General features: G+C 42.6%; 1 protein-coding gene across 1 annotated transcript in view; it reads right to left on the reverse strand.

The window, feature by feature from the left end:
• The window catches only part of LOC115153627 (protein eyes shut homolog), a 234,015-nt gene that overhangs the window by 71,854 nt on the left and 144,330 nt on the right, over positions 1-17,831 (reverse strand). The window contains exons 11-12 of the mRNA XM_029699264.1: positions 10,269-10,377; positions 992-1,212 (exon numbers count right to left, since the gene is read on the reverse strand). Of these exons, the coding sequence (XP_029555124.1) occupies positions 992-1,212; positions 10,269-10,377 (330 nt within the window). The remainder of the gene's footprint in view (positions 1-991; positions 1,213-10,268; positions 10,378-17,831) is intronic.

The following is a 17,831-nucleotide window of genomic DNA, read 5'->3' on the forward strand; positions in this document are numbered from 1 at the left end:
TTTCAAAAATCGCTGAAGCTGGAGATTTACATTTCCCTCACTAACTTTAAGCATCAGCTATCTAAGCAGCTAACCGATCGCTGCAGCTGTACATAGTCTATCTGTAAATAGCCCACCCAATCTACCTACCTCATCCCCATATTGTTTTTATTTACTTTGCTGCTCTTTTGCACACCAGTATCACCATCATCTGGTCATCATCATCTGCTCATCTATCACTCCAGTGTTAATCTGCTAAATTGTAATTACTTTGCTACTATGGCCTATTTATTGCCATACCTCCTCATGCCATTTGCACACACTGTATATAGACTTTCCTTTTTTTCTATTGTGTTATTGACTGTATGCTTGTTTATTCCATGTAACTCTGTGTTGTTGTTTCTGTCGCACTGCTTTGCTTTATCTTGGCCAGGTCGCAGTTGTAAATGAGAACTTGTTCTCAACTAGCTTACCTGGTTAAATAAAGGTGAAATAAAATAAGATAGTGGACTGAAACATGCCTGATAGTATGAATGCTATGACTGTTAAGATAGTGGACTGAAACATGCCTGATAGTATTACTGTTAAGATAGTGGACTGAAACATGCCTGATGGTATTACTGTTAAGATAGTGGACTGAAACATGCCTGATAGTATTAATGGTATGACTGTTAAGATAGTGGGCTGAAACATGCCTGATAGTATTAATGGTATGACTGTTAAGATAGTGGGCTGAAACATGGCTGATAGTATGAATGCTATGAATCAATACAATGCGATACGGCCGGCCCTCTAGCCTCTCACATTGCCATTAGTCTTGATGTACCTGGACCTTCATTAAGAGTCCATTACTACTAATCAATGTAGGAAGATTTATGTTTTTTAAGACCATTAGGTGACATTAAATAGAGCTGGATAATTCAGTATTTTACTTTTAGCTCTCAAAGACAGTATTTCAAAACACTAATATTGTTTTAAAGACTACTGAAATATCCACATGGTCATATCCTACCTGACACAGGTGCCTCCATTGCGGCAGGGCAGGTGCTGACAGACAGGTGTGTCACAGTTGTGGATGTTCCTCCCTCCCAGTGCCTCTCCTGCTATGTAGATGTCCTTATTGTTGACCTGCAACTCCCTGATACAGCCTACAAAACCCCTCACCTCCCTGGTGCTGGCAGGCTGGTCCCTATGGGAGGGGACGTCCCCCAGGAATATAGGCCCCAACGCTACCTGGAAGGATGTCACAAAGACAAATGTATGCACACGTTCAAAGGCAGGTAGGTAGGTAGTAGGGAGACAGGTGGGCGCGCACGCACACACACACACACACACACACACACACACACACACACACACACACACACACACACACACACACACTAGTTATCAGCAATGCCTGTTTAGTCTTCTATATACAGTCCATGTGGTTCACTGTATAGTTCATTACATAACAGTTCTATGTAAATTACTACAGATATTTAGTTTTCTTTAATCAGTTATGATATACACTGACTGTACAAAACATAGACTGACCAGGTGAATCCAGGTGAAAGCTATGATCCCTTATTTATGTCACTTGTTAAATCCACTTCAATCAGTGTAGATGAAGGGGAGGAGACAGGTTAAATAATGATTTTTAAGCCTTGAGACAATTGAGACATGGATTGTGTAAGTGTGCTATTCAGAAGGTGAATGGGCAAGACAAAATATTTAAGTGCCTTTGAACGGGGTATGGTAGTAGGTGCCAGGTGCACCGGTTTGTGTCAAGAACTGCAACGCTGCTGGGTTTTTCACACTCAACAGTTTCCCGTGTGTATCAAGAATGGTCCACCAGTCAAACAACATCTAGCCAACATGGGCCAGCATCCCTGTGGAACGCTTTTGATACCGTGTAGATTCCATGCTCTGACGAATTGAGGCTGTTCTGAGGGCAAAAGGGGGGGGGGGGGGGGCAACTCCATATTAGGAAGGTGTTCCTAATGTTTGGTATAGTCAGTGTAGACAAGACCTGCTATGGTAATCAACAATACAAATCTTCAGGTAAGGTCAAGTATGCCTACGTCCCTAAAGGAACCCTATTTCCTACATAGTGCACTACTTTTAGTGCACTACTCTTAGTGCACTACTTTTGACCAGAGCCCTATGGGAAGTAGTACATTATATCGAGAATAGGGTGCCATTTAGGATGCAAATCAGGTGTTTTCTGGATGTAAATCCAGTGAACCGACAACTTATCCCCCTTAACGGTCAATTTAAAGCTGCAAAAAGTACATTTTCTGGGCAACCCGACCAAATTCATAGATATGTCATTCTCATTGAAAGCAAGATAGATCTGTTCTATGTGCGCTATTTCTATGCATCCCGGTCTTAAGTTTAGTTTTTGCATCTTTTACTTTCATTTTTTTACACCAGCTTCAAAACAGCTGAAAATACAATATTTTTGGTTATGGAAAAGATATTTCAAAGCGGTTTAGTACAATGATTCTCTACACTATACTTGCTTGTTTCGTTACATAAACTCAAATTAGGTGAACTATTTACATTTTAGCAAACCAGGAAATGGTGGAGCACTTTCTGCATAATGCATCTATAACAAGTGAGCTATAATTGTTTTGCCAGAAAAATAATATTGCAACTCAAGTTTGTTTGAAATCATCCATACTAGACATGCTAGGCTTCAGAGTTATAACCTGAGGTATTTTCAGTTAGATAGATATGTACACTGAGTGTACAAACATTAAAAACACCTTCTTAATATTTAGTTGTACCCCCCCCCAAAACATTCTTGATACACATGAAAAACCCAGCAGCTTTGCAGTTCTTGACAGAAACCGGTGCACCTGACTACTACTACCATACCCTGTTGAAAGACACTTCAATATTTTGTCTTGTCCATTCATCCTCTGAATGGTACACATACACAATTCATGTCTCAATTGTCTCAAGGCTTAAAAATCCTTCTTTAACCTGTCTCCTCCCCTTCATCTACACAGCTGTTGCAATCAGAGCTGCTTCCGGTCACAACTTGCAGACTTGTTTACGCTGCTGTGCGTTTTTGTTGCCGTTATTACTTTGCTACCTGACGGTTTTTACTTTTTCATTACCGTATATTTTTACTTTTTCCCTCACTCAACTTTTTTTTTTTCCTTCAACTTTCCTACCCCGGAGGTTTTATCTGGACATGGTTCGTCAGGACTTCAAACAGCCGAAGCTAAGTAACATTAACATGATGCCTTCTAATTGCAGTCGTTGTACTCATAATATACAGGAGAACGATCGCCTTACGGCAAGGATAGCTGTGCTGCAAGCCCAGCTTCAGACGCAATCGTTAGGCAAGGGTCATTTCAGTGTAGGAAAGGATGAAACAGCGTCTGTGCCACCAGCAAGTACAGATAGTAACGTTAGTATAAACCCCCTAGCACGGTCCCCGCAGCCGGACATCTTTCTCATGGCTTCTGGAGGGAAACGCTGTAGGAATGCTCAACCGGTGTCGCTTATTCAGCCGACAGAAACTTTCAACCGGTTCTCCCCATTAAGCGAGTCGGAGTCGGAGGCCGAGACTTCTCTGGTCTCTGCTCCTCCCGTTGTGGGGTCTGAGACGCCGACGGCTCCCACCATTAGCTCTGACAAATTGAAAACCCTAGTCATTGGCGACTCCATTACCCGCAGTATTAGACTTAAAACTAATCATCCAGCGATCATACACTGTTTACCAGGGGGCAGGGCTACCGACGTTAAGGCTAATCTAAAGACGGTGCTGGCTAAAGCTAAAACTGGCGAGTGTAGAGAGTATAGAGATATTGTTATCCACGTCGGCACCAACGATGTTAGGATGAAACAGTCAGAGGTCACCAAGCGCAACATAGCTTCAGCATGTAAATCAGCTAGAAAGATGTGTCGGCATCGATTAATTGTCTCTGGCCCCCTCCCAGTTAGGGGGAGTGATGAGCTCTACAGCAGAGTCTCACAACTCAATCGCTGGATGAAAACTGTTTTCTGCCCCTCCCAAAAGATAGAATTTGTAGATAACTGGCCCTCTTTCTGGGATTCACCCACAAACAGGACCAAGCCTGGCCTGCTGAGGAGTGACGGACTCCATCCTAGCTGGAGGGGTGCTCTCATCTTATCTACGAACATAGACAGGGCTCTAACTCCTCTAGCTCCACAATGAAATAGGGTGCAGGCCAGGCAACAGGCTTAGTGGAGTCTGCCACTAGCACAGTTAGCGTAGTCAGCTCAGCTTTCCCCATTGAGACCGTGTCTGTGCCTCGATCTTGGTTGGGCAAAATTAAAAATGGCGGTGTTCGCTTCAGTAATCTTACTAGTATAAAGACCTCCTCCATTCCTGCCATTATTGAAAGAGATTGTGATACTTCACATCTCAAAATTGGGTTACTTAATGTTAGATCCCTCACTTCCAAGGCAGTTATAGTCAATGAACTAATCACTGATCATAATCTTGATGTGATTGGCCTGACTGAAACATGGCTTAAGCCTGATGAATTTACTGTGTTAAATGAGGCCTCACCCCCTGGTTACACTAGTGACCAAACTCCCCGTGCATCCGGCAAAGGCGGAGGTGTTGCTAACATTTACGATAGCAAATTTCAATTTACAAAAAAAAAACAATGACGTTTTCGTCTTTTGAGCTTCTAGTCATGAAATCTATGCAGCCTACTCAATCACTTTTTATAGCTACTGTTTACAGGCCTCCTGGGCCATATGCAGTGTTCCTTACTGAGTTCCCTGAATTCCTATCGGATCTTGTAGTCATAGCAGATAATATTCTAATTTTTGGTGACTTTAATAACCTCTACGGGCCACGGTGGCAGTATTGAAAATTTTGAAAAAAATACGTGCCCATTTTTAACTGCCTCCTACACCAACTCAGAAGCTAGGATATGCATTTTATTAACACATTCGGATAGAAAACACTCTGAATTTTCTAAAACAGTTTGAATGGTGTCTGTAAGTATAACAAAACTCATATTGCAGGCAAAAACCTGAGAAAAATAGATTTAAAAAAATGAGAATTTTGTGGCTGTACTATTTAGTGTCATTGTTTATTAGATACCATAGTGAGAAAGGATTCAGTTCGCAACTCCTACGGATTCCACTAGATGTCAGCGATCTTTATAAAGTTGTTTGAAGCTTCCATGATTAACAGGGAGCAAATAAGAATGCATTGAAGTTGACGTCCGTGGGATGTCGTCACTTCCATTATGGCCTGCACCTGCGCAATCATGAGACACGGGACATTTTTCAAAAACGTTTTTCTAGACACAGGTGAGGTCGGGTTGAAACATTACTGATGTTTCACGTTAAAAATGGCTCTAAAGATTGATGCTAAACAACGTTTGACATGTTTGAACAAACATAAATAGATTATTTTTGTAACTTTTTTAACTTTTTGCCGTGACTTCACACACCCCCCCCGCGCTACTTTTTAGTAGCCACCGAAGCGCTAACAACATGGAACAACTTGGAGTTCTTTGGACATCAATTATGAACTTTGTCAAAAGAAACCACATTTGTTGTGGACCTGGAATTCCTGGAACTGCCAATGGATGAAGATAATCAAAGGTAATGGATTATTGACAATAGTATTATTGATATTACATGAATACAAGATGATGCTAAGCTAATTAGGCTAGCTTATTGTTCTTAGCACAGCACCTGGTTTATTGCAACTTGTGATTTCCCAGTAAAGTTATTTTGAAATCTGGCAAGACAGTATCATTTACGAAATGTTAAACTATAATTATTTGTATGACAATATTATAATTTACCAATGTTTTCGAATAGTAATTTTGAAAATTGTAACGTTGTTCACCGGAAGCATTTCAGAGAAGAAAAAAATCAGAATTTCACAGCTACTGTAAAATGCAGTTTTTGGATATAAATATGAACTTGATGGAACAAAAAATGCATGTATTGTATAACATAATGTCCTAGGAGTGTCATCTGATGGAGATTGTCAAAGGTTGGTGCATAATTTTAGCTGGTTTCTGCTTTTGGTGACGCCTGACCTTGAATTGAAAATGGATGTTTGTACTTTTGTGGCTATGTACTGTCCTAACATAATCTAACTTTATGCTTTTGCCGTAAAGCCTCTTTGAAAATCGGACAATGTGGTTAGATTAAGGAGATGTTTATCTTTTAAATGGTGTAAAATAGTTGATTGTTTGAGAAATTGAAATTATTAGATTTTTGATGTTTTGAATTTCCAGCCTTGCTAGCAATCCCGTTTCAGGGTTCATTGCTAACCCGTGGCCTCAACAGGTTTTAACATTCACACGGAAAAGTCCACAGACCCACTCCAAAAGGCTTTCGGAGCCATCATCGACTCAGTGGGTTTTGTCCAACATGTCTCTGGACCTACTCACTGCCACAGTCATACTCTGGACCTAGTTTTGTCCCATGGAATAAATGTTGTGGATCTTAATGTTTTTCCTCATAATCCTGGATTATCGGACCACCATTTTATTGCGTTTACAATTGCAACAAATAATCTGCTCAGACCCCAACCAAGGAAGATTAAAAGTCGTGCTATAAATTCTCAGACAACCCAAAGATTCCTTGATGCCCTTCCAGACTCCCTCTGCCTACCCAAGGACGTCAGAGGACAAGAATCAGTTAACCACCTAACCGAGGAACTCAATTCAACCTTGCGCAATACCCTAGATGCAGTTGCACCCCTAAAAATTAAAAACATCTGTCATAAGAAACTAGCTCCCTGGTATACAGAAAATACACGAGCTCTGAAGCAAGCTTCCAGAAAATTGGAACGGAAATGGCGCCACACTAAACTGGAAGTCTTCCGACTAGCTTGGAAAGACAGTACCGCGCAGTATCGAAGAGCCCTCACTGCTGCACGATCATCCTATTTTTCCAACTTAATTGAGGAAAATAAGAACAATCCGAAATTTCTTTTTGACACTGTCGCAAAGCTAACTAAAAAGCAGCATTCGCAAATGGAGGATGGCTTTCACTTCAGCAGTAATAAATTTATGAACTTCTTTGAGGAAAAGATCATGATCATTAGAAAGCAAATTACGGACTCCTCTTTAAATCTGGGTATTCCTCCAGGGCTTCATTGTCCAGAGTCTGCACAACTCTGCCAGGACCTAGGATCAAGGGAGATACTAAAGTGTTTTAGTACTATATCTCTTGACATAATGATGAAAATAATCATGGCCTCCAAACCCTCAAGCTGCATACTGGACCCTATTCCAACTAAACTACTGAAAGAGCTGCTTCCTGTGCTTGGCCCTCCTATGTTGAACATAATAAACGGCTCTCTATCCACCGGATGTGTACCAAGCTCACTAAAAGTGGCAGTAATAAAGCCTCTCTTGAAAAAGCCGAATCTTGACCCAGAAATTATAAAAAACTATCGGCCTATATCGAATCTTCCATTCCTCTCAAAAATTTTAGAAAAAGTTGTTGCGCAGCAACTCACTGCCTTCCTGAAGACAAACAATGTATACGAAACGCTTCAGTCTGGTTTTAGACCCCATCATAGCACTGAGACTGCACTTGTGAAGGTGGTAAATGACCTTTTAATGACGTCAGACCGAGGCTCTGCATCTGTCCTCATGCTCCTAGATCTTAGTGCCGCCTTTGATACCATCGATCACCACATTCTTTTGGAGAGATTGGAAACCCAAATTGGTCTACATGGACAAGTTCTGGCCTGGTTTAGATCTTATCTGTCGGAAAGATATCAGTTTGTCTCTGTGAATGGTTCGTCCTCTGACAAATCAATTGTACATTTCGGTGTTCCTCAAGGTTCCGTTCTAGGACCACTATTGTTTTCACTATATATTTTACCTCTTGGGGATGTCATTCGAAAACATAATGTTAAATTTCACTGCTATGCGGACGACACACAGCTGTACATTTCAATGAAACATGGTGAAGCCCCAAAATTGCCCTCGCTAGAAGCCTGTGTTTCAGACATAAGGAAGTGGATGGCTGCAAATTTTCTACTTTTAAACTCGGACAAAACAGAGATGCTTGTCCTAGGTCCCAAGAAACAAAGAGATCTTCTGTTGAATCTGACAATTAATCTGGATGGTTGTACAGTCGTCTCAAATAAAACTGTGAAGGACCTCGGCGTTACTCTGGACCCTGATCTCTCTTTTGAAGAACATATCAAGACTGCTTCAAGGACAGCTTTTTTCCATCTACGTAACATTGCAAAAATCAGAAACTTTCTGTCAAAAAAATGACGCAGAAAAATTAATCCATGCTTTTGTTACTTCTAGGCTCGACTACTGCAATGCTCTACTTTCCGGCTACCCGGATAAAGCACTAAACAAACTTCAGTTAGTGCTAAATACGGCTGCTAGAATCCTGACTAGAACCAAAAAATTTGATCATATTACTCCGGTGCTAGCCTCCCTACACTGGCTTCCTGTTAAGGCAAGGGCTGATTTCAAGGTTTTACTGCTAACCTACAAAGCATTACATGGGCTTGCTCCTACCTATCTTTCCGATTTGGTCCTGCCGTACATACCTACACGTACGCTACGGTCACAAGACGCAGGCCTCCTAATTGTCCCTAGAATTTCTAAGCAAACGGCTGGAGGTAGGGCTTTCTCCTATAGAGCTCCATTTTTATGGAATGGTCTGCCTACCCATGTGAGAGACGCAGACTCAGTCTTAACCTTTAAGTCTTTACTGAAGACTTATCTCTTCAGTAGGTCCTATGATTAAGTATAGTCTGGCCCAGGAGTGTGAAGGTGAACGGAAAGGCTGGAGCAACGAACCGCCCTTGCTGTCTCTGCCCTGTCGGTTCCCCTCTTCCCACTGGGATTCTCTGCCTCTAACCCTTTTACAGGGGCTGAGTCACTGACTTACTGGTGTTCTTCCATGCCGTCCATGGGAGGGGTGCGTCACTTGAGTAGGTTGAGCCACTGACGTGGTCTTCCTGTCTGGGTTGGCGCCCCCCCCTTGGGTTGTGCCGTGGCGGACATCTTTGTGGGCTATACTCGGCCTTGTCTTCGGACGGTAAGTTGGTGGTTGTAGATATCCCTCTAGTGGTGTGGGGGCTGTGCTTTGGCAAAGTGGGTGGGGTTATATCCTGCCTGTTTGGCCCTGTCCGGGGGTATCATCGGATGGGGCCACAGTGTCTTCTGATCCCTCCTGTCTCAGCCTCCAGTATTTATGCTGCAGTAGTTTATGTGTCGGGGGGCTAGGGTCAGTCTGTTACATCTGGAGTATTCTCTTGTCTTATCCGGTGTCCTGTGTGAATGTAAATATGCTCTCTCTAATTCTCTCTCTCTTTCTCTCTTTCTTTCTTTCTCTCGGAGGACCTGAGCCCTAGGACCATGCCTCAGGACTACCTGGCATGATGACTCCTTGCTGTCCCCAGTCCACCTGGCCATGCTGCTGCTCCAGTTTCAACTGTTCTGCCTGCGGCTACGGAACCCTGACCTGTTCACCGGACGTGCTTGTTGCACCCTCAACAATTACTATGATTATTATTATTTGACCATGCTGGTCATTTACGAACATTTTAACATCTTGACCTTGTTCTGTTATAATATCCACCCGGCACAGCCAGAAGAGGACTGGCCACCCCTCATAGCCTGGTTCCTCTCTAGGTTTCTTCCTAGGTTTTTGGCCTTTCTCAGGAGTTTTTCCTAGGGAGTTTTTCCCAGCCACCGTGCTTCTTTCACATGCATTGCTTGCTGTTTGGGGTTTTAGGCTGGGTTTCTGTACAGCACTTTGAGATTTCAGCTGATGTACGAAGGGCTATATAAATAAATTTGATTTGATTTGATTTGATTGAAGTGGATTTAACAAGTGACATCAATAAGGGATCATAGCTTTCACCTGGATTCACCTGGTCAGTCTATGTCATGGAAAGAGCAGATGTTCTTCATGTTTGTATAGTGCATGTTATGCTTTCCATGTATTAACTAATTGTCAGTATGTATCTGTATACATCACTGCTGTTGCACCCCCCCCCCCACACACAACACACTGCATGTTTGATTGAGTCCTCTGCTTGTGATACAGTATAATCACGATATGTGACATGATCATAGGCAATATTCCCTCAGTCCAAATGCCAAACCTAGACAATGTATGGCTGCATATGAGGGGACTCATCAAATACAGCTTGATTTGATTTGACTCGGCTGAGATAACTGGGGCTGAGTCCCAAATGGCCCTCTATTCCCTATATAGTGCACTAGTTTTGACCAGGGTCCATAGAGGGCACTATATAGGAAAAAGGGTGCCATGAAGCTCTTGAGTCAGATAACTGGCCTTACCTCTGACACGGGCTGGAACAAGGATTCCTCCTGACGTTTCACTGTTCCGTTATCTACTGCTATTTCAATCATACATGACCCTCCACTCCTACCGACAGGCAGCCTATATCTGTGGAGAGAGAGGGAGGGAGGGAGGGAGGGAGGGAGGGAGGGAGGGAGGGAGGGAGGGAGGGAGAGGGATGAGAAAGAGAGGTCAGGAGAACGAGAGAGGGGGAGAGAGAGAGAAAGAGAGAAAAGAGAGAGGAGAAAGAAAGAGAGAGGGTTGAGACAAACAAAGGAGAGAGAGGGGCAGGAGGAGGACATGGAAAGAGAGAGATAAATAAACACCAGAAGAGAGAGCAAGAGGAAGAAAGAGGGACAGCAAGGGAAGGGAGATCTCATAAGAATATGCGGTATTCACAATAAATCCATTTAAGCATGAAAATGATGCAGACTTGGAGAGAGGCGACTAAGAGGAGGCTGAGAGGAGAGAGAGGGCTCAGTAATGGAGCTAGTGTAGCTGTCTGTTGGTTCCAAATACACTGTGATTGTGTCCCAAATGGCACCCTATTCCTTACAGATGCAGGATCTTGATTTACATACATTTACATAAATTCACTGAAAACCCACGATTATATTAACAGTATTACACCTTTTACGTAGCCTACTTTTGGCCAAGTACTAGCCTAACCACCGATCAAGCAACATTATGGACTAAACGTTCAAATCCAGTTGTTGCAGGATTATTTTGCTGTGAGAATCCTGGTCAAATTAAGACCCTCCATCTGTACATAGCGCACTACTTCTGACCAGGGCCTATAGGGCTTGTAGGACATAGTCTCTGTATTGCAAAAACACTCTGCTGCCATTCCATAAAGAGAGAGCCTGGACACAAGCCCTGTCAAAACTAGTGCACTATGTAGGGAATAGGGTGCCATTTGAGAGCAGCTCTGTAATTTTCATAGCTCTTTTAACTAGCACAACATAAGGGAGAGTAATGGGTTGTTTGCGGTCAGTCTGGCATCAATGGAAAATGAGGGTAAAATGAAATGCATTATGGTTTCTCCTTCATCCTCTGTCAAAAGAGGGAACTACTACTTAGCTAGAGGTATTGGCAGGTACCAGTGAATGAACAAACAGCATAATGGGCCCTAAAAATAACACCCCAGTTAACATGTGGACTGTACAACCACTGACATTGTTAACATGTGAGCTGTACAACCACTGAGACTGTTAAGATGTACTGCCATTACAATCATTGAGACTGTTAAACTGTACTGCCATTACAACCTCTGAGACTGTTAAGATGTACTGCCATTACAACCTCTGAGACTGTTAAGATGTACTGCCATTACAACCACTGAGACTGTTAAACTGTACTGCCATTACAACCACTGAGACTGTTAAGCTGTACTGCCATTACAACCACTGAGACTGTTAAACTGTACTGCCATTACAACCACTGAGACTGTTAAGCTGTACTGCCATTACAACCACTGAGACTGTTAAACTGTACTGCCATTACAACCACTGAGACTGTTAAACTGTACTGCCATTACAACCACTGAGACTGTTAAGCTGTACTGCCATTACAACCTCTGAGACTGTTAAGATGTACTGCCATTACAACCTCTGAGACTGTTAAGATGTACTGCCATTACAACCATTGACATTGTTAACATGTGAGCTGTACAACCACTGAGACTGTTAAGCTGTACTGCCATTACAACCACTGAGACTGTTAAGATGTACTGCCATTACAACCATTGAGACTGTTAAGCTGTACTGCCATTACAACCACTGAGACTATTAAGCTGTACTGCCATTACAACCACTGAGACTGTTAAGCTGTACTGCCATTACAACCACTGAGACTCTTAAGCTGTACTGCTATTACAACCACTGAGACTGTTAAACTGTACTGCCATTACAACCACTGAGACTGTTAAGCTGTTCTGCCATTACAACCATTGAGACTGTTAAGATGTACTGCCATTACAACCATTGACATTGTTAACATGTGAGCTGTACAACCACTGAGACTGTTAAGCTGTACTGCCATTACAACCACTGAGACTGTTAAGATGTACTGCCATTACAACCTCTGATACTGTTAAACTATACTGCCATTACAACCATTGACATTGTTAACATGTGAGCTGTACAACCACTGAGACTGTTAAGATGTACTGCCATTAGCCATTACTAAATAAACACCTTAAACGAGGAAGTGTGTGTGTGTGTGTGTGTGTGTGTGTGTGTGTGTGTGTGATGTAACATGTGTATCCAGTGCAGTAGATCAGTCTAAACTCCAGAAGAAAAGCATAATAAATAGAAGGCAGCCTCTCCTACCTCCCTCCACACACTGGGGCCGCGTCCTAATGGCACCCTATTCCCTACATAGTGGACTACTTTTACCAGAGCCCAATTGCACCCTACCATTACATAATGCACTACTTTTACAAGAGCCCAATGGCACCCTATTCCCTACATAATGCACTACTTTTACAAGAGCCCAATGGCACCCTATTCCCTACATAGTGGACTACTTTTACCAGAACCCAATGGCACCCTATTCCCTACATAGTGGACTACTTTTGAAAAGCCCTGTGGTTCTTGGTCTAAAATAGTGCACTACGTTGTGAATAGGGTGCTATTTGAGACGCATACTGTGAGATTTGAATAATGTGTCCAGAAATAGGTTATTCCACAACACTAAAGTGATATAAAGTGCTGTGTCTCTGTGTTGATATAAAAATGATTTGTCAACAGAGAACGAAGAGCAGTTTATATTGAATGTCGTGTCAGAAGGAGCATGCTGTACCTGTATCAATGAGTATTTTCCATTTAATCTGTGTTTGTTATATACATGCAGCCATGCATCAAACAGTTGTCCTTCTTGCCCTTAACCAAATCATGGTAATCTGATCTGAACATAACATTTATATCACCGATCTACACTGAACAAAAATATAAATGCAACAGGTAAAGTGTTGGTCCCATGTTTCATGAGCTGAAATAAAAGATCACAGGTTCTCTGATGTCAACGTTGTGAACAGAGTGCCCCATGGTGGCGGTCGGGTAATGGTATGGGCAGGCATAAGCTACGGACAACGTACACAATTGCATTTTAACGATGGCAATTTGAATGCACAGACATACCGTGACAATATCCTGAGGCCAGTTGTGCCATTCTTCCCCGCCATCACTTCGATTCAGCATGATAATGCACAGCCCATGTCGCAAGGATCTGCACACAATTCCTGGAATTTGAACATTTCCCAGTTCCCTACATAGTGGGAACTACATGGCCTTCACACTTAGCAGACATCTCACCCATTGAGCATGTTTGGGATGCTCTGGATCGACGGGTACGACAGGAGATGTGTCGCGCTGTATGAGGCAAATGGTGGTCACACCGGATACTCACTGGTTTTCTGATCCACACTCCTACCTTTTTTTAAAGGTATCTGTGACCAAGACATGTATATCTGTATTCCCAGTCATGTGAAATCCATAGACGGGTTCAAACTGCTAAGCACCTTTATTTTAACAGTGTGCATTGTAACATTATGGTCAATACGTTCTGTAAGGCCACAAATATACTAGATTATACATGACTATTATTATCATGCAGTATATATGTACTTACTACAGTGTAATAATGATCTACTTACTATGGTATAATAATGGGTAGTCTATACTGTAACTCCGGTCTACAAAGGTACTAGATTATACAATGATTTAAGGTATTTATTCACTCAGGATTAATGAATGAAGGAAACGAGGGCACCCAGGAAGCCAGAGATGTACATACATCATTAACATATGGTGGTGTGTATGTGTCTGTGTGTGTGTACAGTGTGTGTCCAGTGTGTGTCCAGTGTGTCTGTGCGCGTGCATGCGAGAGACAGAGAAATCACTTGACTTTGCCAAGGCATGGAATATGACGAGCAACGCAGCGACTACTTAGCATTACAGGACATCTATTCATGTTGGAGCAGAGAGTTAATGACTAATGCAAGTCCATGAGTCCTCAGAGGAGAGGTAGAGGAGAGGGGGTTGAATGATAAACTACACGTACATACTGTACACATACACACTCAAGTGATTTCTCTCTCCAATTCATCAGTGGCTTGGCTGAATCCAATGCATGCAGCCCCTGAAGCTCTGGGAGGGAATGACTGCAGGCCCTAGTTGATCCAGTCCATTATGGATGTATATGGTTTCCCAATCCACTTTAACACTAGCATCAGGCTACCTCTACTACAATCCACTCTAACACTATCAGGCTACCTCTACTACAATGCACTCTACCATTATCAGACTACCTCTACTACAATGCACTCTACCACTATCAGGCTACCTCTACCACAATCCAGTCTAACACTATCAGACTACCTCTACTACAATCCAATACTATCAGGCTACCTCTACTACAATCCACTCTAACACTATCAGGCTACTTCTACTACAATCTACTCTACCACTATCAGGCTACCTCTACTACAATCCACTCTAACACTATCAGGCTACCTCTACTACAATCCACTCTAACACCATCAGGCTACCTCGACTACAATCCACTAACACCATCAGGCTACCTCTCTCATCGCGCACTAGCGACTCCTGTGGCGGGCCGGGCGCAGTGCATGCTGACACGGTCGCCAGGTGTACGGTGTTTCCTCTGACACATTGGTGCGGCTGGCATCCGGGTTGGATGGGCATTGTGTCAAGAAGCAGTGCGGCTTGGTTGGGTTGTGTTTCGGAGGACGCATGGCTCTCGACCTTCACCGTACGGGAGTTGCAGCGATGAGACAAGACTGTAACTACTACCAATTGGATACCACGAAATTGGGGGGAAAAAGGGGTGAAAAAAAAGAAGAATAAAAAAATTCATAAATAAGGATCCATTTCCTGATCGATCATTAGTGCCTGTTGACTCTCCCTTTGCTGTCCTCTGTTTGGACTCAGGGTGTCACTACACATGCAGGATCTTACTTTGATCGCTCATAATTTTCCTGCAGATGAGCTTCGTGATTTACATAAATTCACTGAAAACCCACACGGTTATATTAACAGTACTGCACGTTTCATGTGGCCCTGATTTTGGCCAGATAATAGCCTAACTACCGATCAAACAACATTACATCGGTGGAAAAGTGTCAGTGTTCAAATCCTGTTGCTGCAGGATTATTTTGCTGTGAACAATACTGGTCAAATTAAGATCCAACACCTGTACAGCAGCCTATAACAAAGTACTATTAATAACCCCTATAGAGCCAATCAGAGCCCAGTAATTAACCCAGGGATCAATCAGATTGTAGTTTGCTATGCAGGTGGTGCCACTTCTTCCTCTGTCCATCTTGTGATTGCAGCACCACTTCTCTGGCAGAAAACACATACAACTTTAATGACCAGATGTGAGCAATCAGGGCAATGGGCCTCTCTCTCTCTCACTCTGTGTGTGTGTGTGGGCTAATTTGCAGAAGCCTTCCAGCAGGATACCTGAAGCCAATCACCAACCATATGACTCCAAGAAGTCTACATCCTAAATTGCACCCTATTCCCTACATAGTGCAATTCTTTTCAATAGTAGTGCACTAAAAAAGGGAATAGGGTTCCATTTGGGACGTACCCCCAGGTAGGAATAATTACAGGTTGAATTGAAGTTATAAGGGGCCGTTCTGCATACAGATTGATGAATTAATGTCCTATGAAGACTGGAAAACGTGAAAATTAAACTGACGTTTAGACAGCGTGAAGTGTGTGTGTGTGGTGTGTGTGTGTGACTAATGAAACAATGAAAGAGCACCATAAGGCTTCTAGTACCATATTTTTTCCCTGAAGCCCTCCAGTATTAACAGCACCGCTGTGTGTGTGTGTGTGTGTGTAGCGTGTGGTCATGGAACGATCATCACTTTATGAATATTGCAACGGCTGTTTTTTTTAAGCAAACAAAAGAAAAATAAGGGAACAACAATTCTCCAGCTAAATTCCCAGCTGCAGCCCGCAGAAATGTCTCCAGCTCCATCCCAGCTGCCGCCTGCAGAAATGTCCACCAGAATACAGCGATCCAACGCCGCCAGGCAAGTCTTTTCATGGCAGACTTTTTTGAAGGTAAAGAATTTTCATAATATTGTTACAGTACAGAGCTCTCTTCCTCTTCATAATATTGTTACAGTACAGAGCTACAGAGCTCTCTTCTTCCTCTTCATAATATTGTTACAGTACAGAGCTACAGAGCTCTCTTCCTCTTCATAATATTGTTACAGTACAGAGCTACAGAGCTCTCTTCTTCCTCTTCATAATATTGTTACAGTACAGAGCTACAGGCATTTGGTTATGATGGTGCTTTAGGTCTTTATTTGTCTTGATAATGGAGTGAAGAATTTCCTGGTGAGAGAGAGCAGTGAATGAGCAGCATGTTGTATCCTGATGAGGCCTCCTGATCAGTGGCCTAAGGAGCAGCATGTTTTATCCTGATGAGGTCTCCTGATCAGTGGCCTAAGGAGCAGCATGTTTTATCCTGATGAGGTCTCCTGATCAGTGGCCTAAGGAGCAGCATGTTGTATCCTGATGAGGCCTCCTGATCAGTGGCCTAAGGAGCAGCATGTTTTATCCTGATGAGGTCTCCTGAAAGCACGTGAGGCTTGTCACAGGCCGGCTCATAGCCTGTGGCAAAAATGAGAGGACATCAACAACCGGTATAGGCCAATTCAAAAAGTTCTTTATTATAAAACAAGACTATTAACTTTACACAAAGAAAAAGGAATGAGGTGTGGAAATGTCATAATGTAAGGTGTATGACTGAGTGGAAACTAAATAAACCAACCAAGGAACAAACGAAACAGGCTCATACCTGGAGGAGCAGGGAGAGAGAGAGCAAGCCAAGAGAGCCAGAAGAATTACCACAGTTTGATGTTTCACAGAATCTTCATTTGTTGCCTAAATTTGATGAGTCAGATCCAGATACATACTTTACTTTATTTGAGCGTATTGCGGAAGCTAGAGCTTGGTCTGATTTGGACATGACTATGTTGTTGCAATGTGTACTTATAGGTAAAGCAAGTGAGGCTTTTGCAGCACTGAGTGTAGCTGACAGTAAAGTATATGCTAAAGTTAAATCAGCAGTTCTGAAGGTTTACGAACTTGTGCCGGAGGCATATCGTCAACGTTTTCGTTACAGGAAAAAGCTGGATTCACAAACCTATTCTGAGTTTGTTTGTGATTTGACTTCTGCATTTAATCGTTGGTGTACATCTTCAGAAGTTAGTACTTTTGAGGATCTGTCTAATTTGATTGTGTTAGAACAGTTTAAAAATTCTGTGTCTGATCAGGTTGCTACATGCATGAATGAACGTAAAGTTAAGTCTCCAAGTGATGCAGCAGTCCTTGCAGATGAGTACAGGCTAACACATAAAAGCCATTTTGAGTCAAACAGTGACATGTACCATAAAAATAACTTTACTTCCAGGAATAGTAGGTCAAATTTTTCTGGAGCTTCTTTCCAGAGGCCTCAACAGAAGTTTGGGTCTGGAGGACTTAAAGCACTGGTGAATGCTAATACCTGTCGCTACTGTT

The sequence above is a fragment of the Salmo trutta genome, chromosome 18 (genome assembly GCF_901001165.1).
Source record: "Salmo trutta chromosome 18, fSalTru1.1, whole genome shotgun sequence".
Lineage (NCBI taxonomy): Eukaryota > Metazoa > Chordata > Actinopteri > Salmoniformes > Salmonidae > Salmo > Salmo trutta.